The sequence below is a fragment of the Lentinula edodes genome (genome assembly GCF_021015755.1).
Source record: "Lentinula edodes strain Le(Bin) 0899 ss11 chromosome Unknown C8R40scaffold_50, whole genome shotgun sequence".
In the NCBI taxonomy this organism is placed as follows: domain Eukaryota; kingdom Fungi; phylum Basidiomycota; class Agaricomycetes; order Agaricales; family Omphalotaceae; genus Lentinula; species Lentinula edodes.
Window position 1 is genome coordinate 22314 of NW_025764356.1, and position 19522 is coordinate 41835.

The 19522-nt window shown below is 46.0% G+C and overlaps 5 protein-coding genes across 5 annotated transcripts; 3 read left to right on the forward strand and 2 right to left on the reverse strand.

Moving 5' to 3' along the window:
* Positions 1–3882: 3882 nt before the first annotated feature.
* C8R40DRAFT_1073669 (uncharacterized protein) lies at positions 3883–4628 on the reverse strand (the record flags this gene model as incomplete). The annotated part of the gene is made up of 2 exons (XM_046226611.1): positions 3883–4424; positions 4490–4628. 2 exons carry the CDS (start codon positions 4626–4628, stop codon positions 3883–3885), a joined length of 681 nt encoding a protein of 226 aa, XP_046080950.1.
* A 1154-nt stretch (positions 4629–5782) lies between these two features.
* C8R40DRAFT_1176180 (uncharacterized protein) lies at positions 5783–11036 on the reverse strand (the record flags this gene model as incomplete). The annotated part of the gene is made up of 6 exons (XM_046232467.1): positions 5783–6704; positions 6764–7265; positions 7353–8955; positions 9022–9402; positions 9460–10558; positions 10621–11036. 6 exons carry the CDS (start codon positions 11034–11036, stop codon positions 5783–5785), a joined length of 4923 nt encoding a protein of 1640 aa, XP_046080951.1.
* A 2806-nt stretch (positions 11037–13842) lies between these two features.
* On the forward strand, positions 13843–14610 carry C8R40DRAFT_1058173 (uncharacterized protein; the record flags this gene model as incomplete). The annotated part of the gene is made up of 1 exon (XM_046225191.1): positions 13843–14610. A coding segment is annotated over one exon (768 nt), but the record flags the coding sequence as incomplete, so codon positions are not given.
* A 1758-nt stretch (positions 14611–16368) lies between these two features.
* On the forward strand, positions 16369–16914 carry C8R40DRAFT_1058117 (PIF1-like helicase-domain-containing protein; the record flags this gene model as incomplete). Its single annotated transcript, XM_046225187.1, has 1 exon — positions 16369–16914. A coding segment is annotated over one exon (546 nt), but the record flags the coding sequence as incomplete, so codon positions are not given.
* A 1424-nt stretch (positions 16915–18338) lies between these two features.
* On the forward strand, positions 18339–19492 carry C8R40DRAFT_1128581 (uncharacterized protein). Its single transcript, XM_046229101.1, has 4 exons — positions 18339–18672; positions 18729–18818; positions 18868–19243; positions 19297–19492. Exons 1-4 carry the CDS (start codon positions 18460–18462, stop codon positions 19422–19424), a joined length of 807 nt encoding a protein of 268 aa, XP_046080954.1. The 5' UTR covers positions 18339–18459; the 3' UTR covers positions 19425–19492.
* The last annotated feature ends 30 nt before the right edge of the window (positions 19493–19522 follow it).

Here is a 19522-nt window from a genome sequence, read left to right on the forward strand (position 1 = left end):
ATATCTCTGTCATTATCTGGGACCAGTTTGCCTCCGCTCTGCTTAGTTGCTCCGCCTCACTGACCTGCTTAGTCGCTCCACCTCATCGCCTTGCTTAGTCACTCCGCTTTCCTGCTCCGCTAGTCACTCCGCCTCTGCCGCTTCGTGACAACTGGGCTGTGGTGAAGAAAGTGTTTTCTTCGGAAGTAGCTCTAGATTGAGCTCAAGTTCTCGGAGGCATAAAAAATGATATGTCAGTACGACATTAATGGATTGAGTTTAATTATACTGTTAAGATCATGTACACCGTGTAACCATGCCAGAGGCCACAAGGTGTCTAAGGGCGGAAGGTCGAATGGGACAGTAGTGAAGTTATGAACAACACCGCCGTTATGCCACTAGTCCCCGGAGATCGAGAGTAGAGAGGGAGAGAGCCAGGAGCAGCCAAGTCGGAGCGGCGGTATCGCCTGCGACAAGGAGTGAACCAAAGAACTTATAAGTCCTAAGGTCAGAGTAATAAGTACTTCAAGGTGACAAGCCTGAAGACTTAGAGGACAAGAGGAGAAGGTCTAGGGTGATCTAAGTTGATAATTAAACTGAGAAACTACAGTATTGTACAGGCAGTATTTATATCTACGGATCGGCGCATTGGTGCAGAGCACCAGACTAACTACTAGGAGCTATACTTGTAGTACCTGCAGGGTAGAGAAAAAGACAATAAGGAGACTGGAATGAAAGGGTATGTGTAGCGAGAAAGAACAATAAGAATGAGATTACAATAAATGGTGGATTTCAGAATACCGAGCAGCGGAATGGGGCACTGAGGCATTGTCATGCCTCGCCCCGAATTCCATAGCCCATAAGCTCCTTAACATAATTCCCAACCTCCTCAGTCCCCTTACCTCCTCAGCCCACTTCCCTGAACCCCTGAGAACACTCCCAACGCCCCGCAAACCTCCTCACTGCTAGGACAACCTCCATGACCCTTAGTTCCCCTCAATGCAACCGAACCACTCCACGACAGGGTCCTGGAACCCTGCACATACGCCCATCATTCCGTCCTCCTGTCCGTCCTCATGTACTTAGAAACCCCATTAAGTGCCCGTTTCGTACTATGTCTCTTTGTTGACTTCCCTATACGTATTTAATCAGTCCAGTAGCGTCCAGAAGCCCAGCTTGGTATATTTTGAACACACACCCTTTACATAGGTCCAGTCCCTGTCCCTTTGTACCTGCTACCTATACGGAATTCTCTTTACTCTCTGTTTCTCTACCTCTGTTTCTCTCTACTCCTGTCTATTGTCTCTCTGATCGTCTATACGATCGAATATACGCTTTTACTTCGAGTCTAAGCCTTCCGAGTGAGTCTCTGAGCTCCCTCGAACGTTACTGAAGCTCCCCAATGCCTAAAACGCTTTGGTGAGTTACCCTTCCCCAAACCTCCCAGAGCTCCCTAGCTACTTCGTAAGCTTCGGGACCTCGATCTAGGTAACGTTGAAGCTACCCCTCACGTCGAACTACGTACTGCTTCTCCGTTACTACCTCCCACACTCGAGGACGTCCATCCTCAAGCCCAGTCCCCAGGGACCTACCCTCCCTGGCACATCCCTTCTCGGGAGCTTACACCCTCGAGACCCATTTACACATACGACCTACTCAATCATATATTGACGTTCTAGCGAGTACAACTCCTACTACGCAATATCGTATGGTCCCGCACTCTTCCTTAACCTCCCTACGCCTTAGGGACCTCCCTGGACCTCCTAGGGACCCCTCAAGGGTCACCATCTCGTCGTTCCAGCCACTACTAGGTCATTCCCGCCCTCGGTCGCGGTTCTCGTAGCTCCCTTCGAGCTCCAGCCTGCTCCTAGCATGCTACAACATAAACCTCCACATACCAAAACCTACCCTAAGGCCTATTTTGACCCAGGTCTTACAGGCATGGACTTGACATGATCACCACATCCGGGTCTGTGACACGGTTGAGGAAGGGAAACATAGCTTTGGAATTTTCTAATGCAACAGTTTCACTAAGGAATTATCAACAATGAGGCAATCATAAGAAAAGCAAGCTGTATGCACATAATTTCAATTAGAAATGGCAGCGCAGGCTATGAAGTTCTGAGAGAGACCTTGACTGGGGGACTTGCCACAGCATACCTGCTAAGGCAAAGATCAAAGGGCAGAAGCAAGAGCATATTTCTGAAATACTAAAGCAGGCATTCAACAACAGGTGCAAAAAAACCGATGAGCCATTGAACTGCGCAGGGCGAGATGAGACGGTTAATAAAAACCTCAAAGCAACCACGGCAGAAAGATTTAATGCAGCCGGAACAGATATCTTGAGCATAATTATTATTGGGAAGTGTGAAATTGTGCAGATATTGAAATAGACGCTCAGCTCCTGTCAGCACAAGGCGCTGTCTCCCCCGTACTGCACCCATATCTCTTTTCTCTTTCTATCTCATTCTGTCACTCTGGCGAGAGTGAACTAGAGTGAACTAAAAGACCTTGTAGCATATTATGATTTGGTAGCTAATAGTCTTTCTACATCCCAAACAAAACCTTGCTCATTTTTATAGATATTAGTAACCTCATTTTTATACAGGTTGGGGTCTGTCATCGCAACGTACAAGTCATCCCAAGATTTTGTGATACCATTGTTTTGATGATCTATGGCTTCTTGAAATGTTGCACTCTGAAAGTTTTGTACCCGTCTTATGACCTCGTTGGTTGCCTGGAGGTAATTATCAGCAGCAAGTGCGTGAAGGTCTCTCTAGAGTTCCGTATTCCTCCAGCCAGTAGATTTTTTTCCCAACCTCGAGCATTTTAAATGTGAGTGTTCCTAAAAAATGCATGCTCATATGCCGGATCTCATTTTTATACTCTCCATTTACCAATTTCCGGTCTAATTCTCCTTGCGAATCTCTAAGTCTCGTTTAGCACCGAAAATCAAGAAGACTGTCTCGACTGGATTCAGCATGTCGTGACTAGTATATCCTGGGCCACTACTTTTGCCAAACACCCGCTTGGCCTAAACCCAAACTGGTTTGCCTAGAATGTTTTGGAGCATTTTAGAACTGACAATGAAGTCAGAGATGAAGAGGGCTGACCAGGGCGACGTCGTTCGAGCTGCTCCAGTTGATCTCCAATGTTACTTGATGTCACGGGTATGTTCATAACCTCAAGGAGAGATGAAAAGAGGAGAAGTGCTGAGAATAAGCATTGCAGTAAAACAGTCATAGCAGCACCAATGAATCTCGAGTTGAGAGAAAAGCTCCCCAGGTATGTGCCTCATCATTCATCAAATCATATAAAACACAGAGGTGTACACCAGCGAAAACGGCGTTGATAATTGGAGTCAATGAAAGGATATCGTAAAGTTAGATGATCACTTTTAGCAATAGCAAAGATGGAGCAGTGGGGGAGCGGATAATATCCAACATACCGAACTAGTGTTATCTTGGTGGGTGATGAATAGGTAATGACTGTGAGGTGAGAATGGTCATCCGATTGTTCTTATAGCCCGAGTAGCACACAAAAAAGTCCTGCTGGCAGTCACCTCACCATCTAATTCTGCTGGGAACATATGCTGCACAATGGAGTGCTCATAAGTGCGCATGCATTAAAGTACGTTACTCAGGAACCTGCATCAAGACTCAAGACAGGTACTTTTAGGTATTTCTGTGGCAAGATATCAATAAGTAGTGTTAAAAGCGATAAAGATAGTAAGTAAATGTTTCTTCGTCAGAAAGTTCCGGCTTCTCAGCCTTTTCCATCTCTTTCGATATTCCAACCTCTTCCTCCTAAATGCCATTCTTTCTTTTACCTTGTTCAATCCTTTGAAGATAACAATTATCTTACTGTTATTCCGGAGCGAAGCAAAACACCTTCATACATCATTCATGATCTGCTTTTAGCTAACAGTTTTTCTACATTCCAAATTAAACCTTTCTTGTCTCCAGATAAGTCTTCAACCTTCTGTTTATACAAAGCAGGATTCGTCATCGCAAGGTACAGGTCATCCCAAACATTTGTAGTACCATCATGGCTGTCAATTTCCTGGAATGTTACACGATCAAGGTTCCGTAACCGTTTCACGACCTCATTGATCGCCTCCAGGTGATTATGAGCAGCAGATGCTTCAAGGTCCTTGTAGATTTTCGCATCCTTCCAACTATTCCCAAACCCCAATACAGACTGTTCGGCCTCGAATATTTCAGAGCTGAACAGTCCTAGAACAACACATCCTGTCGCAGATCTCATACTTATCTTCTCCATTTTCCAATTTCCATTGTTGTCCTGGTGGGGATTGAGGCCTTGTGAAGCACCAAAGATTAAAATAATCTCCTCTTGCGGATCAAGCTTGTTAAGTTGGATGCCCCAACTGGTATAACGGTCACTTTTCTTGAACACACGCTTGGCGTAAATCTTCACTGGGATACCTATTGAGAATCATGTGCACTATTAGAGCCTTACACAATGAGGGTGCAAGATGAACAGGGCTCACCATTAGCACGTCGTTCAAGCAGTTCCAGTTTATCTCCGGTGTTAGGCAATGTCAGGGGTACAGTCATAACTCCAAGGAGAGATGAAAAGAGGAGTATCATGGAGAAGAAGTGTGTGAGAGATTGCAATAAAACAGTCATATTGGTAATGACGAGCTTCGAGTTGAAGGACAAACTTTCCAGGTATTACGAGTCAATTTCCGATTAATATGTACAAAGTAATAATACACACTAGGAATGAATAATGCTTAGAGCTTGAAGCTTGGAGAGCGGTAATTGACAGTAAGATTGAGCTCACGCTGCATTGAATTGTTAGTCTCGACTCTCATGGCTGATTTGGTCATGTAGAGATAATCAACTCACAGGTTTTTGCAGGACAGCAACAGTGGGGAGGGTACTAGATTCAACCAGCAAATCTGTTTGGACAAAGTGTAGATGACTTGGTAACTGGAGCCAACGAAAGAATGTTAAAGTCAGACGGCAGCAAGGGAAGAGGTAGAAGCACATAGTGATATTCAACATACCGAACCAGCGTTATCTTGGTGAGTGGAATGTCAAGGCGAGGAAACTTGAAGGACGCGAATCGCAGTCCGACCAATTTTATAGACAAAAAAAAGTCCCGATGGCTGTGACAGTGTAGATTGACACACTGACAGTGTCGTTTGGTACATGTTGGGCCCTGATGAGGCAAATATGTAGAGATAGATAAAGATTAGGCCCCACTGTTGTGGACTGCAAACCTTGCTTGAGATCAAAAATGCGGCGCGCATAGGGCGCCCCGCGAGGTGAGGTGTCCAATTATAGCAAGATGATTGAAGTGGTTTGGCTGATAATGCTGAAACCAAACACAGCAAAAATGTGCATGCACATCAAGAGGTCAAATACCGAGTGGAATAGACCTTGCAAGCAAGGTGATATGTAGATACGCGGCTCCGCCTAAGGCGAGGTTCCACAAGGGAACAGCCTTAGAACTTCTCGGGATTGACAAGAATTTAACAATGTCGCATGGTTTTTTTTACGATATCTATATCGCTCTAAGTATATCGCAACCCCAATCCATTTCCTCCAATACTCATTCCAAACCCGGTTAAAACAATAGCGCATTGTAAACCAAGAAAGCATCCCAGGAGTCAATTAAAGTACTGTTTGAGCTACTCGTCCAACTGTAATTACGATGGGTAGGATGGTGAAATGATCACGGGCAAGGTTTTCTCCTTCCGGATAAAACCCGGAAGGCACGGAGGGTGATCCATAACATCTCTATCCATCTTGTATTTTGAAAATGTCTGAAAGACTTATGGATAATCATTGATCTTTTCATCCTCTTCATATGATTCTACCTGTTTCAGTTCCCTGTCCGATTCCATTTGTTCAGCTTCGGCTTCTTCACTCAAATCCATGCCCAATTCCATTCCGGATTCCTGTTCATATCCTCCCATCATCCATGATTCCCTTTCATCCGCTTTCACCCTCATATCCTCCTGTTCTCTTATCTCCTCCCATTCCTCCTCCACCATCCTCTCCTCTACTGTATCCCTCTCCTCCTCGACCATCTCCCGATAACTCTGCTCGATACCGTCCATGTAGAACTGCATCTTCCACATTGACCCTAGGGTAAAGTGGGCATAGTCAAAGGCGGTGGCAATATATGGTGTGGTGATATATGGTGTGGGTTCCGGTGAGACTGGGAAGAAAGAGCTGAGAGTGCTTTCATCATTATCGGGTCGTATATCACCAGTACCCCTTCCCTGACCACCTCTATACCCACCCCGTCCTCCTCCTCGACCTTTTCCCCGCCCACCCACGAAAACACGATGCGGCATCTTCGGCTGCCTCGCACTGAAATGTGTCAACAACACATTCTCCGCACCCATTCTCCGTCCAATATCTATCGCCTGACCAACAGTACTATGCGCTTTCGCAGCGGCCATATCAGCTTGGGCATCAGACATTGTCGCTTCGTGAATTAGGAGGGTTATCTGTTCATTTTTTACCTTCTGATCAGCCCTCCACTCCCTTCCCGGGTTCCCCTTTATAACATTCTTCGCAGCATGTACAAGATTATCCGAAGGCATAGTGTCCCCCGAAAAGACGATACTCCACCCGTCCTTGCTGTGGATGATACACCCATAACAGCGCGTGCGGTGGCGGACGTCGACGGTGGTGAAAGAGTGTAGATTGAGTGCACGGCAGAGGACAGTGATATGTCCGCGGGATCTATGGTTAAGATAATTTTGAGAAAACGATTGACAGAGAAAAACAAACTCGCCACATACGTCTTCGAATCCAGCCACTCTTCCGTTCCACCTACACTCCACATCCCTTGCGGGGTGTATACTTGTGAGTAATTCCAATGTAGAGCTGGTGAGAGGACTGTGATCACCCCATTTCCTTTCCCTCTATCGACATCTACCCCCTCAATCCCCAATCCTTCCAAATCACACACCTCCCTCAGATACAAATGCACTCCTCTCACTCCAACCAAATAAACTGGATCTTTTGGCGGAGGATTTAGCGCCTGGCGCATAGCGAGGATTTTCGCGAGCCCGAGGTGGTGGTCGGCGTGGAGGTGGGAGATGTAAATGAGTTTGAGGGAGCGGAGGAAGGCGTCGACACCTAGAGTTTGTTCTTCTGGTGATTGGGAAAGGGATGATGAGGTAGTAGGGGTATGTGTAGATGAAGCTGTGCCGAACACTCGACACAGTTGTCCCCAAGTGCCTTCCCCACAATCTAGCAGGATATTCCCCCATTCAGGAATTTGGATGACCGTAGCGGAGACTATGAAGAATAATTAATGAAAAGGATGTCAGATAATAAACCTGGTGTATCGCTTGCCATTCCTATATTTGCCCGGAACCGCGCTACCTGTTCCAAGCGTTATAACACTGACATATCTTCCCGCATTTTTCTTCTCTTTCTCCTCAAATACCGACCTTTTCCTCCCCTTCCAACCTTTCAATATATACCTCAATCTATTCAACTCCCTCGCCTCCAGTGCATTAAGTATTGCCTGGTCCAAAGGCATCTTCAATTTACTGGATTCGCTTGCACTTAATGGTGATTCGGATGTTCCTTCCTCCTTGTCTTTTTGCTTTTCCTTCTCCGCCGCAGCTTTCATGCTCTGGAACATCTCTATCATATCTAGTCTCTCCATCGCTTCTGCCATCTCTTTCTCGTACCGCCAAGCCAAAGATCGTGCATACCTGAATGCGATCGCCGTGCGCTGTTTCAGAATCGGGTTGTTCTTCAACGGGAGATGGAGGGAGTGGGTGTCTATCTTCAGTCGGCTTACTTTCAGCGGCGGGTTCTTGGGATTTGGGAACTTTGGATTGGGGGGTCCATCCATTTCACTGTCATTTTTCCCACCCGATTTTTTTACCCCCTTTTCTTCCTCCTTTCTAAGTAACTCTCTCAAGCTACTCAAGAGCGAGAAGCTTTTCCCTTCCCGTTCCCGTTCCAAGTCCGGTGCCAGTTTCCTGGCCCGTCTTCCGCTTTTTCGAGAAGAAGGTTTTCTGTCCGTACTTGTGTCCCCGTTGGCATCCGCGTTCGTATTGAGCATCGTAGAAGAATTGTTAAGTAATTTTAGTTCCATAGACGTAAAACTCTCAGAACTCTTTTGCGACACCGCATCTTCAGTGTTCCCGCCATTTTCACCACCAGCGATGGTGATGGTGGTGACGATCGAACCACCTGAACCACCCGGATCCGATTCCCAAGATTCCGCAGACCCAAGGGTAGCAGTGCCTTGGGGAACACTTTTTACCCCACCACCGACATCGTCGTCCCGAAGCTCAACTGGAGGAGGATCAAGTGCAGGGGTGTCCACAGTGTTCAGAGTATCGAGAAGATCCATTGTATTCTCAGCTGACGTATGGGGAATAGCAAGGACTTGCTCAGCCTCTGAAGTAGGAGCAGCAGAAGTATGGATAGGATCAGATACAGAATCAGCAGAGCCCGTGAGGAGGCGACCAAAATCAGAATCAGAATCAGAACCGGAGGTGGAACCAGAAAGAGAGCGAAAACGAGACTCCGAACCGCGTCCATAGGATTCAGCTTCAGCTTCAGCAAGAAGTCGGTTCCTAATCTTCGCAACTGCAGGATGGAACCTGTCCCATTCTTCTCCCTGTGGAGTATCAGCGAAAGCCGCCCAATCCTCGTTTTGCGGAGGACCCAGAGGACGCATGGGGATTATGCTGTGTGCTGTGAGGAGAGTGGTATGTTTGGGAAGTTTGGGAAGTTCCGGGGATGGGGGTATTTGAGAACCAAACGAGATAGTGTCCTGTTCTTCCTTTTCCCCCTGTTCTTCCTCCTTCATGTCTTCTTCTAACACCCTCCTCGGCACCAACCCAAATTTCGGCACTCTAAACATCTTTGGATCGAGCTGCGCGAGCTTCAACTGCTGATACGCCGACGAGGTGAACGTTACCGGATCCGGAAGGTACGAGGGAGAAGAGATTACGTGGTGTGGCTGGGAGAGAGAAATAATGTTATAAAATAGACGCGAAAACAAGAAAGAAGCAATTGATGAACTTACATGTACCCCGGGATATTTGAGTTCATTTTCGAACAACCCATACTCCGCAGACTCGTCCATATTTGCCGGGACAGCCTCCGACGTCCCAACTCTTTCAAACCCAGCCATGAAAGCCCTATATCTCGGGTCTTCTAATACACCGTCCCCGATAAGGTGGATGATTGTGTGGAGGGTGAATTGGGTTTCTTTTTGGGTTGATTGCTGGCTTTGATTTTCTTGTTGTTCGGGCGGGAGGTGGAACCGGGGTTGGGACTCAGTGGTAGGAATGGTGGAAGCTACAGGGCTATATCCACACCATTGCGCATACGCGCTTCCTTCCCTGAACGCTTCTAGCAGAGAAGGTATGTACTCTGGAGTGGGGATGTCGAGAATTAGAGCGGCCTATTGAACGTTGGTTATAGCAATGAACGAACGAACAAATAAAAAGAGGCTACTCACCGCAGGAGGTATACTCGACGCTACAACATCCTCCGGTCGAACCGTCACCCATCTTTCGCCTTCGTTTGCATCAACGACGACACCAGCGTTTGCTCCTTTCTTTTTCTTCTTCCCCTTTCCATGAGTCTGAGCCCTGACCGCCCTCCCATTGTTGTCAACGAGAAACCTCACAGTTTCCCCCCTTGTCAATGCACCCCTCAATGGTCCATTGGGTACACCAAGCTCTTCAGCTTTGCGGGCATCGAATTTACCTCGGGTCAGTGGGCCGACGGCAAGATATGAGAGTGATAAAGCGGAAGGTGGTAGGGCTTTTTGGTTTTCGGAAAGGCTAAATCTCGGCAACTGCTTATGGAAGCCGGTCACAAGCATCGGACGTCTATATTCATCTGGTTCTTCTTTTTCTTCTTCTTCTCCTCCATTCCGAGTTCCAGGTCCCGTATGTACACTAAACTTTGACACGTACGATTTGTTCGCATAGTTCCAACTTCTTCTAGCAGAAGAGGAAGGGGAAGACGTGGAAGTAGAAGTGGAGGGAAGAGTGGCGGAATCAATGGAAGAGGAGGAATTAGGAACAGGAATCGCTTTACCCTTAGCATATTTACTCTGTTCACTATTGTTAGTGGCTGGTAATTCAACTCCCTTCGAACGAGGAAACATGATCGCCACCATCATCTCGCGCCACTCTTGTGCCTGTGCGGGTGTCAGGGTGGATAGCGACTCGGGGGTGAAGGAAGGCGTGGAGAGGAGGTTGGCGAGGGGAATTGGGGGAACTGAGGCGTCGGACATGATAATATTACTATCCTGCATATCCAAAGCCTCTTTTGTGACCTGAACGCGTTTTCTAGGAGGCTCTTCATGTCCTTCTTCAAAGTCGTCGGCATTCGCACCAGCAACAATATTAGTGGCATCGTCACCAACGCGTTTACGTTTGAGATCGTTAGACGCAGCGAGCGGGGCGGCGGCGACATCGAGGTATATAGGCGTTATAGGTATCCCATACACCGTCAGATTCCCATCTTGAAATATTGGTTCAGGACTACGACGCTCTGTGACAAATTCGTTGAAAGGTAGCTCGGTTGATAAAACTGAGATATTTTTTCTAGAAACAAGTAGAACTTTTCAATCATTGTTTTTTTGGGGGAAAAATTAGCAAAAGCCCACCTATAAACAAAAGACCGCTGCGTAGCCAACAGATGGTTTACCCCAGGTGGACCAATAACTTTCACTGGGTATTTTGGATCTCCATCCGCGAAAGACATCAATAATGAAGATAATCCCCCTACACGATCCCTAGGACTTCCTTTAAATTCCCCAGACCCACTAAATCCACGGGGGATCGCCATTCCCCTCCCCACACCAGTCAAAAAAACTGCCCTCGTCCCATTCCAGCTCATCTTACTCTGTGTGAACGCGCGATTGGTGTTTTCTCCAACGTTGAATATATATTTTGCTCCTCCTCCTGAGCCCTGCACCGTGTCCGGCCCCTGCTCAAACGAAAACACCACACACGGATCCGTGTCAGAAGATACCGTCGATAGAAATTGGATACTCCAATTCGTTGGTGTTGAATGCGCCATTGGGTTTCCTGGGTATGGTATTCGTTGCTGTGGAGGTGATATAGTGTAATCTGAGGACCGCGAGAACGTGGTCGATGTCGAGATCGTCGAAGCCGGAGACACTGAGCCCAACTTCCAACTGGTGATAGATTGTTGTAACGATAAAGATATCGCTTTTTGCGAGAAAAGAGTATGAATCGACCAACGTGGATTCGGAAAAGCCGAGAGCGTAGTGTTCTGGCTGGTCAAGTAATTCCTCAGGCTGTAGTTGTTGTCGTTCAACCTAGAGCATCGTCGGATTTTCAATCCCGAGAACACATGGGATGCCAGTTTTTTCTCCTCTTCCTTCTTGCTGAAACAAATTCTTCTTTTCTGTGTTGCAGGAGTTCCTCTGCCTCATGTAGCTCAGCTTATTTTCGAGTTGTAAAGTTCAATGAGGCAAGTGACGAACAAGAAAATATTGAATTGGATATTCCTATCTTATCTATATCTATGTATGTGTACGTGCGCTAGTAAGTCAGTTTTTCTGTTTGAATTTTTTCTCTTCGTACCTCTTATGTATAACATTTTATAGGCTCTCAGATCTCAGGCCCAGGTTTCCAACAATGGCAAACTTGAGCACTAAACGAGACGCCGAGTTTGGATATTCACTCAAGTTCCAACTAAGCGCCCTCCTTGCCCAAGACTGGGCCCGGTCGCGTGCTGTACTTCTCTCTGAGTATAGACGGTACCTCAAATCTCAAGGATGGAGTAATCGCAGTAAAACAGTAAAAGTACAGTAGTAGTGCGAATAATAGTGAATTGGCCAGGATATACAGGCATAAGAGGCACCGCCAAATTCCCATCTTTGAACGTCGATTCTGGAAGATTCTGGATCTTTCTGAATCCAGAAATGCCAGGGCCTACCAGGGATGTATTGTCGGAACGAGGACTTTATAGGCGAATAGGCGAAAGATAACCAAAATAGTGACAGCCTGTAACAGCAGTGAAAACACAACGAGAAATAACTCACCTACACATGAATGTCTTCTGCGTGTAACCAATAAAACGCTCACCATCGTCCATCTGCGAATCTATACTACAAACGAAGGTTTGAGACAAACTTGACATCTGATTGGCCGGATATTCGGATTGGCTGATCAATTGATCAAGACCCGCTTGATTTCAACCATCGTTGTTGCTGTTTAACGTTTCTCGACTTCATTGATGTCATCGACGGCTCTCGAAAGTTCTATCCTGTCCGCACGCGGCGCAGCGCTCATTGCCCACTAAAGTTAGCTATGGTTTCACTCTCCTGCTTGACTACTATCTATTGACAAAATGATTCCTTCCACTCCTTCAAGATTACCATTTCGTGATCTCCATTATGCTCTTAACACGCCTCAAAGACAGCAACAATGTGTTCGGGCTGCTATCCGGGATGCACATATCAATATTGAACTATGCCAAACACCTCCACGGAGAAGAAGGATTGCTCAAGCAGTTGAGCCACTCGCTCCAGTGGCCAGATGTTTATTCACAAATGATCGCTCTGGCAGTCATATTCGTGATACTCCTCGTGATTGTATTCATCAACAGGTGTGTGTTCTGAATATATATCTTTCTCTGTTGAACATTACTCATTTGTTATGGTTCATAGTCCGGGCCTACAGTCCAAATTCCACCCCCTGTTTCTACTTTTCCATCTAAAACTGTTGACAATCGTACTTCAGCTCAGCGCATGCGCCGCAAACGTGAAGCTGCTGAGAAAGTGAGATCAAGGTCTACCATAACTGGTACAAGGATTCTGCTGCCGCCGGACTCTATGGTATGTAATCTGTTCACTTAATCTCTCGCGACTTTCATCCAATAGCTCTGACTCTTTGTACCATTCAGCCAACTTCTTGCCCTACTCAGACAACTCCTCGCACCAATCAGCTGACTCCAATCAATGGGCCAATATCTGCCCGTTCACGCCAAAGAGAATGCTGCCATCATGAACGTGAAGAACACCTCTGCCTACATTTACCATCAGGCAAGTATTCCCTTATTCTCCTCTTCTACCAAAATTAGTTTATCCCCTCTGCCCAGCTCAATACTCCACCAATTGGCCACCCCGAGAACAGATTATTCAACTTCGGACCCCTGCTTCAAGTCATCAAGGTCAGTTACACTCACAGAATTTGATATACAGATGCTGATACTTAAATCTCCTCAGTCTGCAGTTTGCGATCACACCTATCACAAGCTTCAAGTCTACATCAAGGGCGCAGGCAGTCGGTTAGAGCAACAAGAGGTAAATGGCTCTTCATTTGCAAAGTTCTGTAATCTAAGTTTCGAGAACAGGTATAGAGGAAAATATTGGTCTGTCTACTCCTCGCGACACTCAGTTGACCGTGAACCATGGTTCAACATCTGCACGTTCAATTGCACAAAGAGAGCGTCGCCGTCGTGAACATGAAGAACGTCTCCGTCGTGAACATGAAGAACGTCTCCGTTGTGAACATGAAGAACGTCTCCGTCATGAACATGAAGAACGTCTCCGTCGTGAACATGAAGAACGTCTCCGTCGTGTCGACAATGAACTCCCTCCTTTCCCTACTAGTGATATGGACAAAAGTCGGCCACCATGCCAACCTTCTCAGTGTCCGTTGCCACCTCTCGGGCATCTTAATGAGTGTAAGTCTGTTCTAAAGATTCATTTTATCTGTCTTGCGAGGTCACAAATCCTGTAGGCAATAATCCTGGTTTTGCACCTGACTATACTATATTTCTCAACACAACTGGACTTTTCTGTGCTGCACGACGTCCATATGTTGAGCCCATTGCCCGACATGACCTTGGAAGGATGGAATATGCCTGTGCACATTGCAGTGCTCTTCACTGGCTTGACGAGAAAACCACCAATTCCCTGCGCCACTGCCCAGAATTTGGTATGTGCTGTAACCATGGACAGGTACAGCTGCCATATCTTCAGCCTCCACCTGCATATCTTTACAACCTCTTCACATCGAATGATGGACAAGCTAAAAAATTTCGTGACAATATCGTTCAGTACAATTCTGCTTTGGCTTTCACATCGGTTGGCGTAAAAATAGATAATACAGTCAACTGTCATGGGCGGGGGCCTCCTGTATTCCGTATTCATGGTGAATTGAAACATTGGTCTGGGGCATTACTGCCTCGCGAAGGAAGTCCACCTGCTTATGCACAACTGTACATCCTTGATCCTCAGACTGCTCTTCAATACCGAATGCACCACAACGAGAACCTTCACCATGAGACAATGCTAGCACTACAAAATCTTCTTCAAGCAGTCAATCCATATGCAAGGGCTTATTTACATGCATATGAGATTCTTTGTAAATATCCAGATGCCAGAGATCTGTCAATTCGGCTGCGTATCATGCCTGGTCAAGACCGAAGGAGGTATAATCTCCCTACTGCTGATGAGGTCGCCGTTGTTGTCCCTGGTGATGGGACACAAGTTGTGGACACTCGTGACATTATTTTGTCTCTTCGTCCTAATGCAGAGGGGTTTGGTTGTGGGGCTCTGCAGAGAGTCAATGATGGTAATGCAGCTTATGCACCCCTCCACTATGTTCTTCTCTTTCCATATGGAGAATTTGGGTGGCATTGGGAACTTCGATTATACCAGCCGGACCGAGCACAACCCAAACGCCTTTCGCAGACCCGATATGCAGCATTTCGACTCCAAGTTCGACCACCAACAATCGAATTTTCTGCCCTTCTGCATGCTCGACGTCTCCTCCAGCATTATATTGTTGATCTTTGGGCAAGTGCTGATCAAAACCGTCTCAATTACCTCCGCCAGAATCAGCGGAGGCTTCGAGCTTCTCTATACAGTGGTCTAGAGGATGCTTTATCCCGAGATGTCACTGTTGACTTAAATGCTATTGGTCAGCGCTATATACTTCCCTCTTCTTACATTGGTGGTCCTCGGCACATGTATCAACGTTTTCAAGATGCAATGGCTATTGCTCGATACTTCAAAAAGGTTGATATCTTTCTTACAATGACTGCCGATCCTACTTGGAATGAGATTCGCCGGGAACTACTCCCAGGTCAGACAGCAGCAGACCGTCCAGACCTGGTTAGTCGTGTATTCCGACTGAAACGAGATGCATTACTTCAAGATGTCAAAAAGCATGGGGTATTTGGTCCTGCTGTGGCATATATCTATACCATTGAGTTCCAGAAACGTGGTCTTCCTCATATGCACCTCCTTATCTTCCTTCGCCATGGATACAAGCTCACATCCCCATCAGCTATTGACACTGCAATCTGGGCGCGTTGGCCTGATCCTGAGAAGGAACCACAACTGTTTGAGGTAGTGAAGCGGTGTATGGTTCATGGTCCCTGTGGCACTTTTAATCCTCAAGCTCCGTGTATGGAGAATGGAAAATGTACAAAGGGTTTTCCAAAAGCTTTTCAGTCATACACATCAATGGATCAGGATGGGTATCCTCTGTATTATCGTCCAGATGATGGACGTGCATATCAGGTTGGTCCACATCTAATAACCAATCAATGGATTGTGCCCTTCAGCCCATACCTCTCAGTGCGTTATGAATGTCACATCAATGTTGAATGTGCAGTGTCATTCAAGACTGTCAAATACACAGTCAAATACATCAACAAAGGTGGTGATCGTGGTACACTCATGCTGGAAGGGCTTGATGAAATCAAGCAGTTCATTGAAGGCCGCTACTTTTCTGCATCAGAAGCAATTTGGCGGATCTTCCACTTTGATATTCATGATCAAGCACCCAACATTGTCCGTCTTCCTGTTCACATTGAAGGTCAACATCTGGTGACATATGATCCTAATGAGGATCTAGAATTGCTTCGAGAGCGAATTGGTTCCGAAAAAAGTCCATTGGTTGCATTTCTTCAGGCAAATGCAGATCCTGGTCCAATTGGCTATCTTGCCCGAGAGTATACATATCAAGAGTTCCCACAACACTTTGTTTTAAAAAATAATTTATGGTCCATCCGTAAACAAGGGTTTGCTCTTGGACGGATGTACTATGTCCCACCTAATGCCGGTGAACGTTTCTATTTGCGAACTTTGCTGACTGTGGTTAAAGGACCACGTTCCTGGGAGGAAATTCGCACATATCATGGAATTACCTACTCCACATATCGTGAAGCCTGTCTTGCCCGTGGATTGCTGGAGGATGATGGAGAATGGCACGTTGCTTTGGAAGAAGCTTCTGCAATGCAGACTGGAGCAGCCCTGCGCCAAATGTTTGCTACTTTACTCTTATTTTGTAACCCTCAAAAGCCTGGAGATCTGTGGAATGAGTTCCGTTCTCACATTTGTGATGACCTTGCTTATCATCTTCACACTATGGGTTTACCAAGTCCTTCTGAAGAAGACACTTTTGACTATGGTTTGTACCTCCTTGATATCATCCTACAGGAGTCTGGCCATTTCCTTGATGAATTTGATGGTATGCCATTGCCGCAGCAGGACTGGTCTGTTCAGGTTGACAATCCATTTATCAGGGAACAGCTGGATTACAACCGAGAAGCAGAACAACACAGGGCAAATACCAACTATGCTCTTATGGAGACCAACCCGGAACAACAACAGGCCTTTGTCAAGATATTGGAATCCGTTGAGAAACAAAGTGGGAAACTTTTCTTTCTCAGTGGACCTGGAGGTACTGGAAAGACATTCGTGTATAAAACCATCTGTAATGCCGTTCGTGCACGAGGGTGGATTGTGCTTTGTGTAGCTTCGACAGGAATTGCAGCTCTTCTACTGGCTGGTGGTCGCACTGCACATTCCATGTTCAAAATTCCCATTGATGGTCTCACTGCTGAGTCTTTTTGCAATATACCCAAACAGAGTCAACGAGCAGACCTTATACGATGTACTCGACTTATCATTTGGGATGAAAGTCCAATGCAGAACAAGTTTGCATTTGAGGCGCTTGATCGAACATGTCAGGATATTCGTGATGATAACCATCCATTTGGTGGTATCACAGTTGTCTTTGGAGGAGACTTCCAACAAATACTCCCTGTTGTTGTCAAGGGGTCACAGGAAGACATTGTATCTGCCTCTCTTCGACGTTCTCACCTTTGGGAACAAGTTGAAGTTCTTCAACTTCAGCGTAACATGCGTCTTGAACTGGGCTCTGAAGAGCAGGATTTTGCTTCCTGGCTTCTGGATATTGGACATGGTCGTGGTCTCCCTACTAATGACAACACTATTCAGCTCCGTGATGGAATGCGCACTGAATCTCTCTTTTCATTGATCAATGAAATCTATCCAAATATTGCTACCCTTCCAACGGCCCCACCTCCTGAATTTTTCCTCGAACGGGCCATACTCGCTCCAAGGAACTCAGACGTTGATGCAACAAATATGGAAATACTCACTCAAATGTATGGGGAGGAACGTGTGTACCTAAGTGCTGATTCAATTGTCAAAGAGCAGGGTGCAGATGGTCCAGATGATAACGATCCAATTCCACCTGAGGTTCTCCGCTCACTCGGTGGCTCTGGTCTTCCGCCAGGTGAATTACATGTCAAACTGGGTTGTCCATTAATCCTCCTTCGAAATCTTGCCCCTGCCCAAGGACTATGTAATGGTACACGGATGATTCTCTTGCGCAGTTCTGATCGTGTTCTGGAAGTTAAAATCATTGGGGGGGACCGCCATGGCCAGGTTGCACTAATTCCACGAATCACTTTGATTCCCTCCTCCAAAAATGCAGAATTCACTTTCATGCTCAAACGTCGGCAGTTTCCTGTGCGCCTGGCATATGCTATGACTATTAACAAGTCCCAGGGTCAATCACTTAGGCATGTAGGTCTTGATCTGCGCATTCCCGTATTTACGCATGGTCAACTTTACGTGGCATTTTCGCGGGCAACATCCGGGAGACACATTAAAGTCTTACTACCATCAGACAATATTGACTCTCGAACTCCTAATATTGTGTTTCCAGAAGTATTGTTGGATTAATTTGGGTTTCAAGTAGCACAGTGCTTATTTGTATAATAAGATAGATAAATATATGGTTATATAGAATGATAATGCAAGAATGTTGGTAGAAACACTACTATTGCTGCAGTGACACTCGGCAACTGCTGTTATCAACACCGCTGGAAAGCTGCCTTCCAATGTTGTCAATAATGGCAGTTGCCGGGCATTACTATGTATAATTCATATCCTATCCTACGATGTTATAGCATGATCCACACTGGCAGGTAGGTGTTTTGCTAATTAGAAAAACTCATAGCAACAATTAACCAAAATTCTGTCCTTGTAAGGCAACCGAGGAACTTCAAACTATGGAGCTCACATGATGAATCCCACTGTATCTCCGACGTGCCTCCAGTAGTGGAAAGTTCAGGCCTCAATTCTCTACAAAAGGTTCAAGCTTAGCGGACTAGCACCAAATTCACCCTCGACAACTTTTCTGATATGAGCAAGCTTTCTGGCACTGCTACTCTCTCTGCTATTACTGTGTTGGAAAGTCCTCGGGTTATTGACAAGGGAAAGACTATCCTTTTTGATGCTCATCTCTTCTTTTATGATGATCCTGAGAGCTCGAGCAACGCATTAATGCTATTGCGGTACTATAATGACCAAGATCTCACCTTTGATGAGGTTGGGACATACCTCATTCACGCCAATGTATGTACTTTCTTGATTATTGAGATTGAGTTATAAAGCTCTAAATCATTCCCCAGATTGCACGAATGGAAAACATTATTGAGTCAAGGCAACTTTCCCAGGACTTGGAAAAGAAAGACTATGTGCTGGTAGGAGATGTGATTCAAGTGCGCCTTATAATTTCTTAATTGTTACTTTGACTAACGATTGGTGTAGCTCATTCCACTCAATGAGCAAGTGAACCCAAAGTACCAACCTTTTGTAAACATCAATGGTATCGTGACTTCATGCAATGAGAAGGACCACACATTTCATGTTTCGGCAAAATCGTATGTTCATGTACTCAAAGACCATAAAGATCTTGCAACCCTACCGGTACATTGCTATGCCCCAAAGACAAAACGTTGGGAGGAATATCCACCGCGACCGCGTGTCAATGCCTACGTGGGTGTCGCAGGATTTCTGCACTCACTTCGTCGTCAAAAAGATGGCATGGTCGACCATTTCAATATTGAGATTGATCAAATTGCCTATTTGGGTCGTCCTTATGTTCCATCCACAGGCATGCAAAATATTTCAAGTCCTGTTGCAGGTGCGACGTTGTTGGCTTTGCAGAGGTAATATTTGCACTAACCTTTTTTACAGGAAGTGCATCTCCGGTTACCAAACGAACCCGTTTCAGCTACACTGACAGTCCAACTCAGGCTAAAAAACGGGGCTTCAGTGAATTGCTCTCTGAATCTGGGTCTAGCCAAACCAATACCAGTCCATGATTGTATATACCTCATTGAGTACACAATGTACCAACTGCTCAAGTCACTAGAATTTGCTGAATGAAAACTATAACCTCTCTTGAATCCGTGCATCGCAC

Excerpts from the sequence above, each read along its gene's own strand:
- C8R40DRAFT_1128581 (XM_046229101.1), top strand. The coding sequence starts at position 18,460 with ATGAGCAAGCTTTCTGGCACTGCTACTCTCTCTGCTATTACTGTGTTG. Across the intron at positions 18,673-18,728 it reads CATACCTCATTCACGCCAAT|ATTGCACGAATGGAAAACAT; the intron begins GTATGTACTTTC and ends ATCATTCCCCAG. Across the intron at positions 18,819-18,867 it reads TGGTAGGAGATGTGATTCAA|CTCATTCCACTCAATGAGCA; the intron begins GTGCGCCTTATA and ends CGATTGGTGTAG.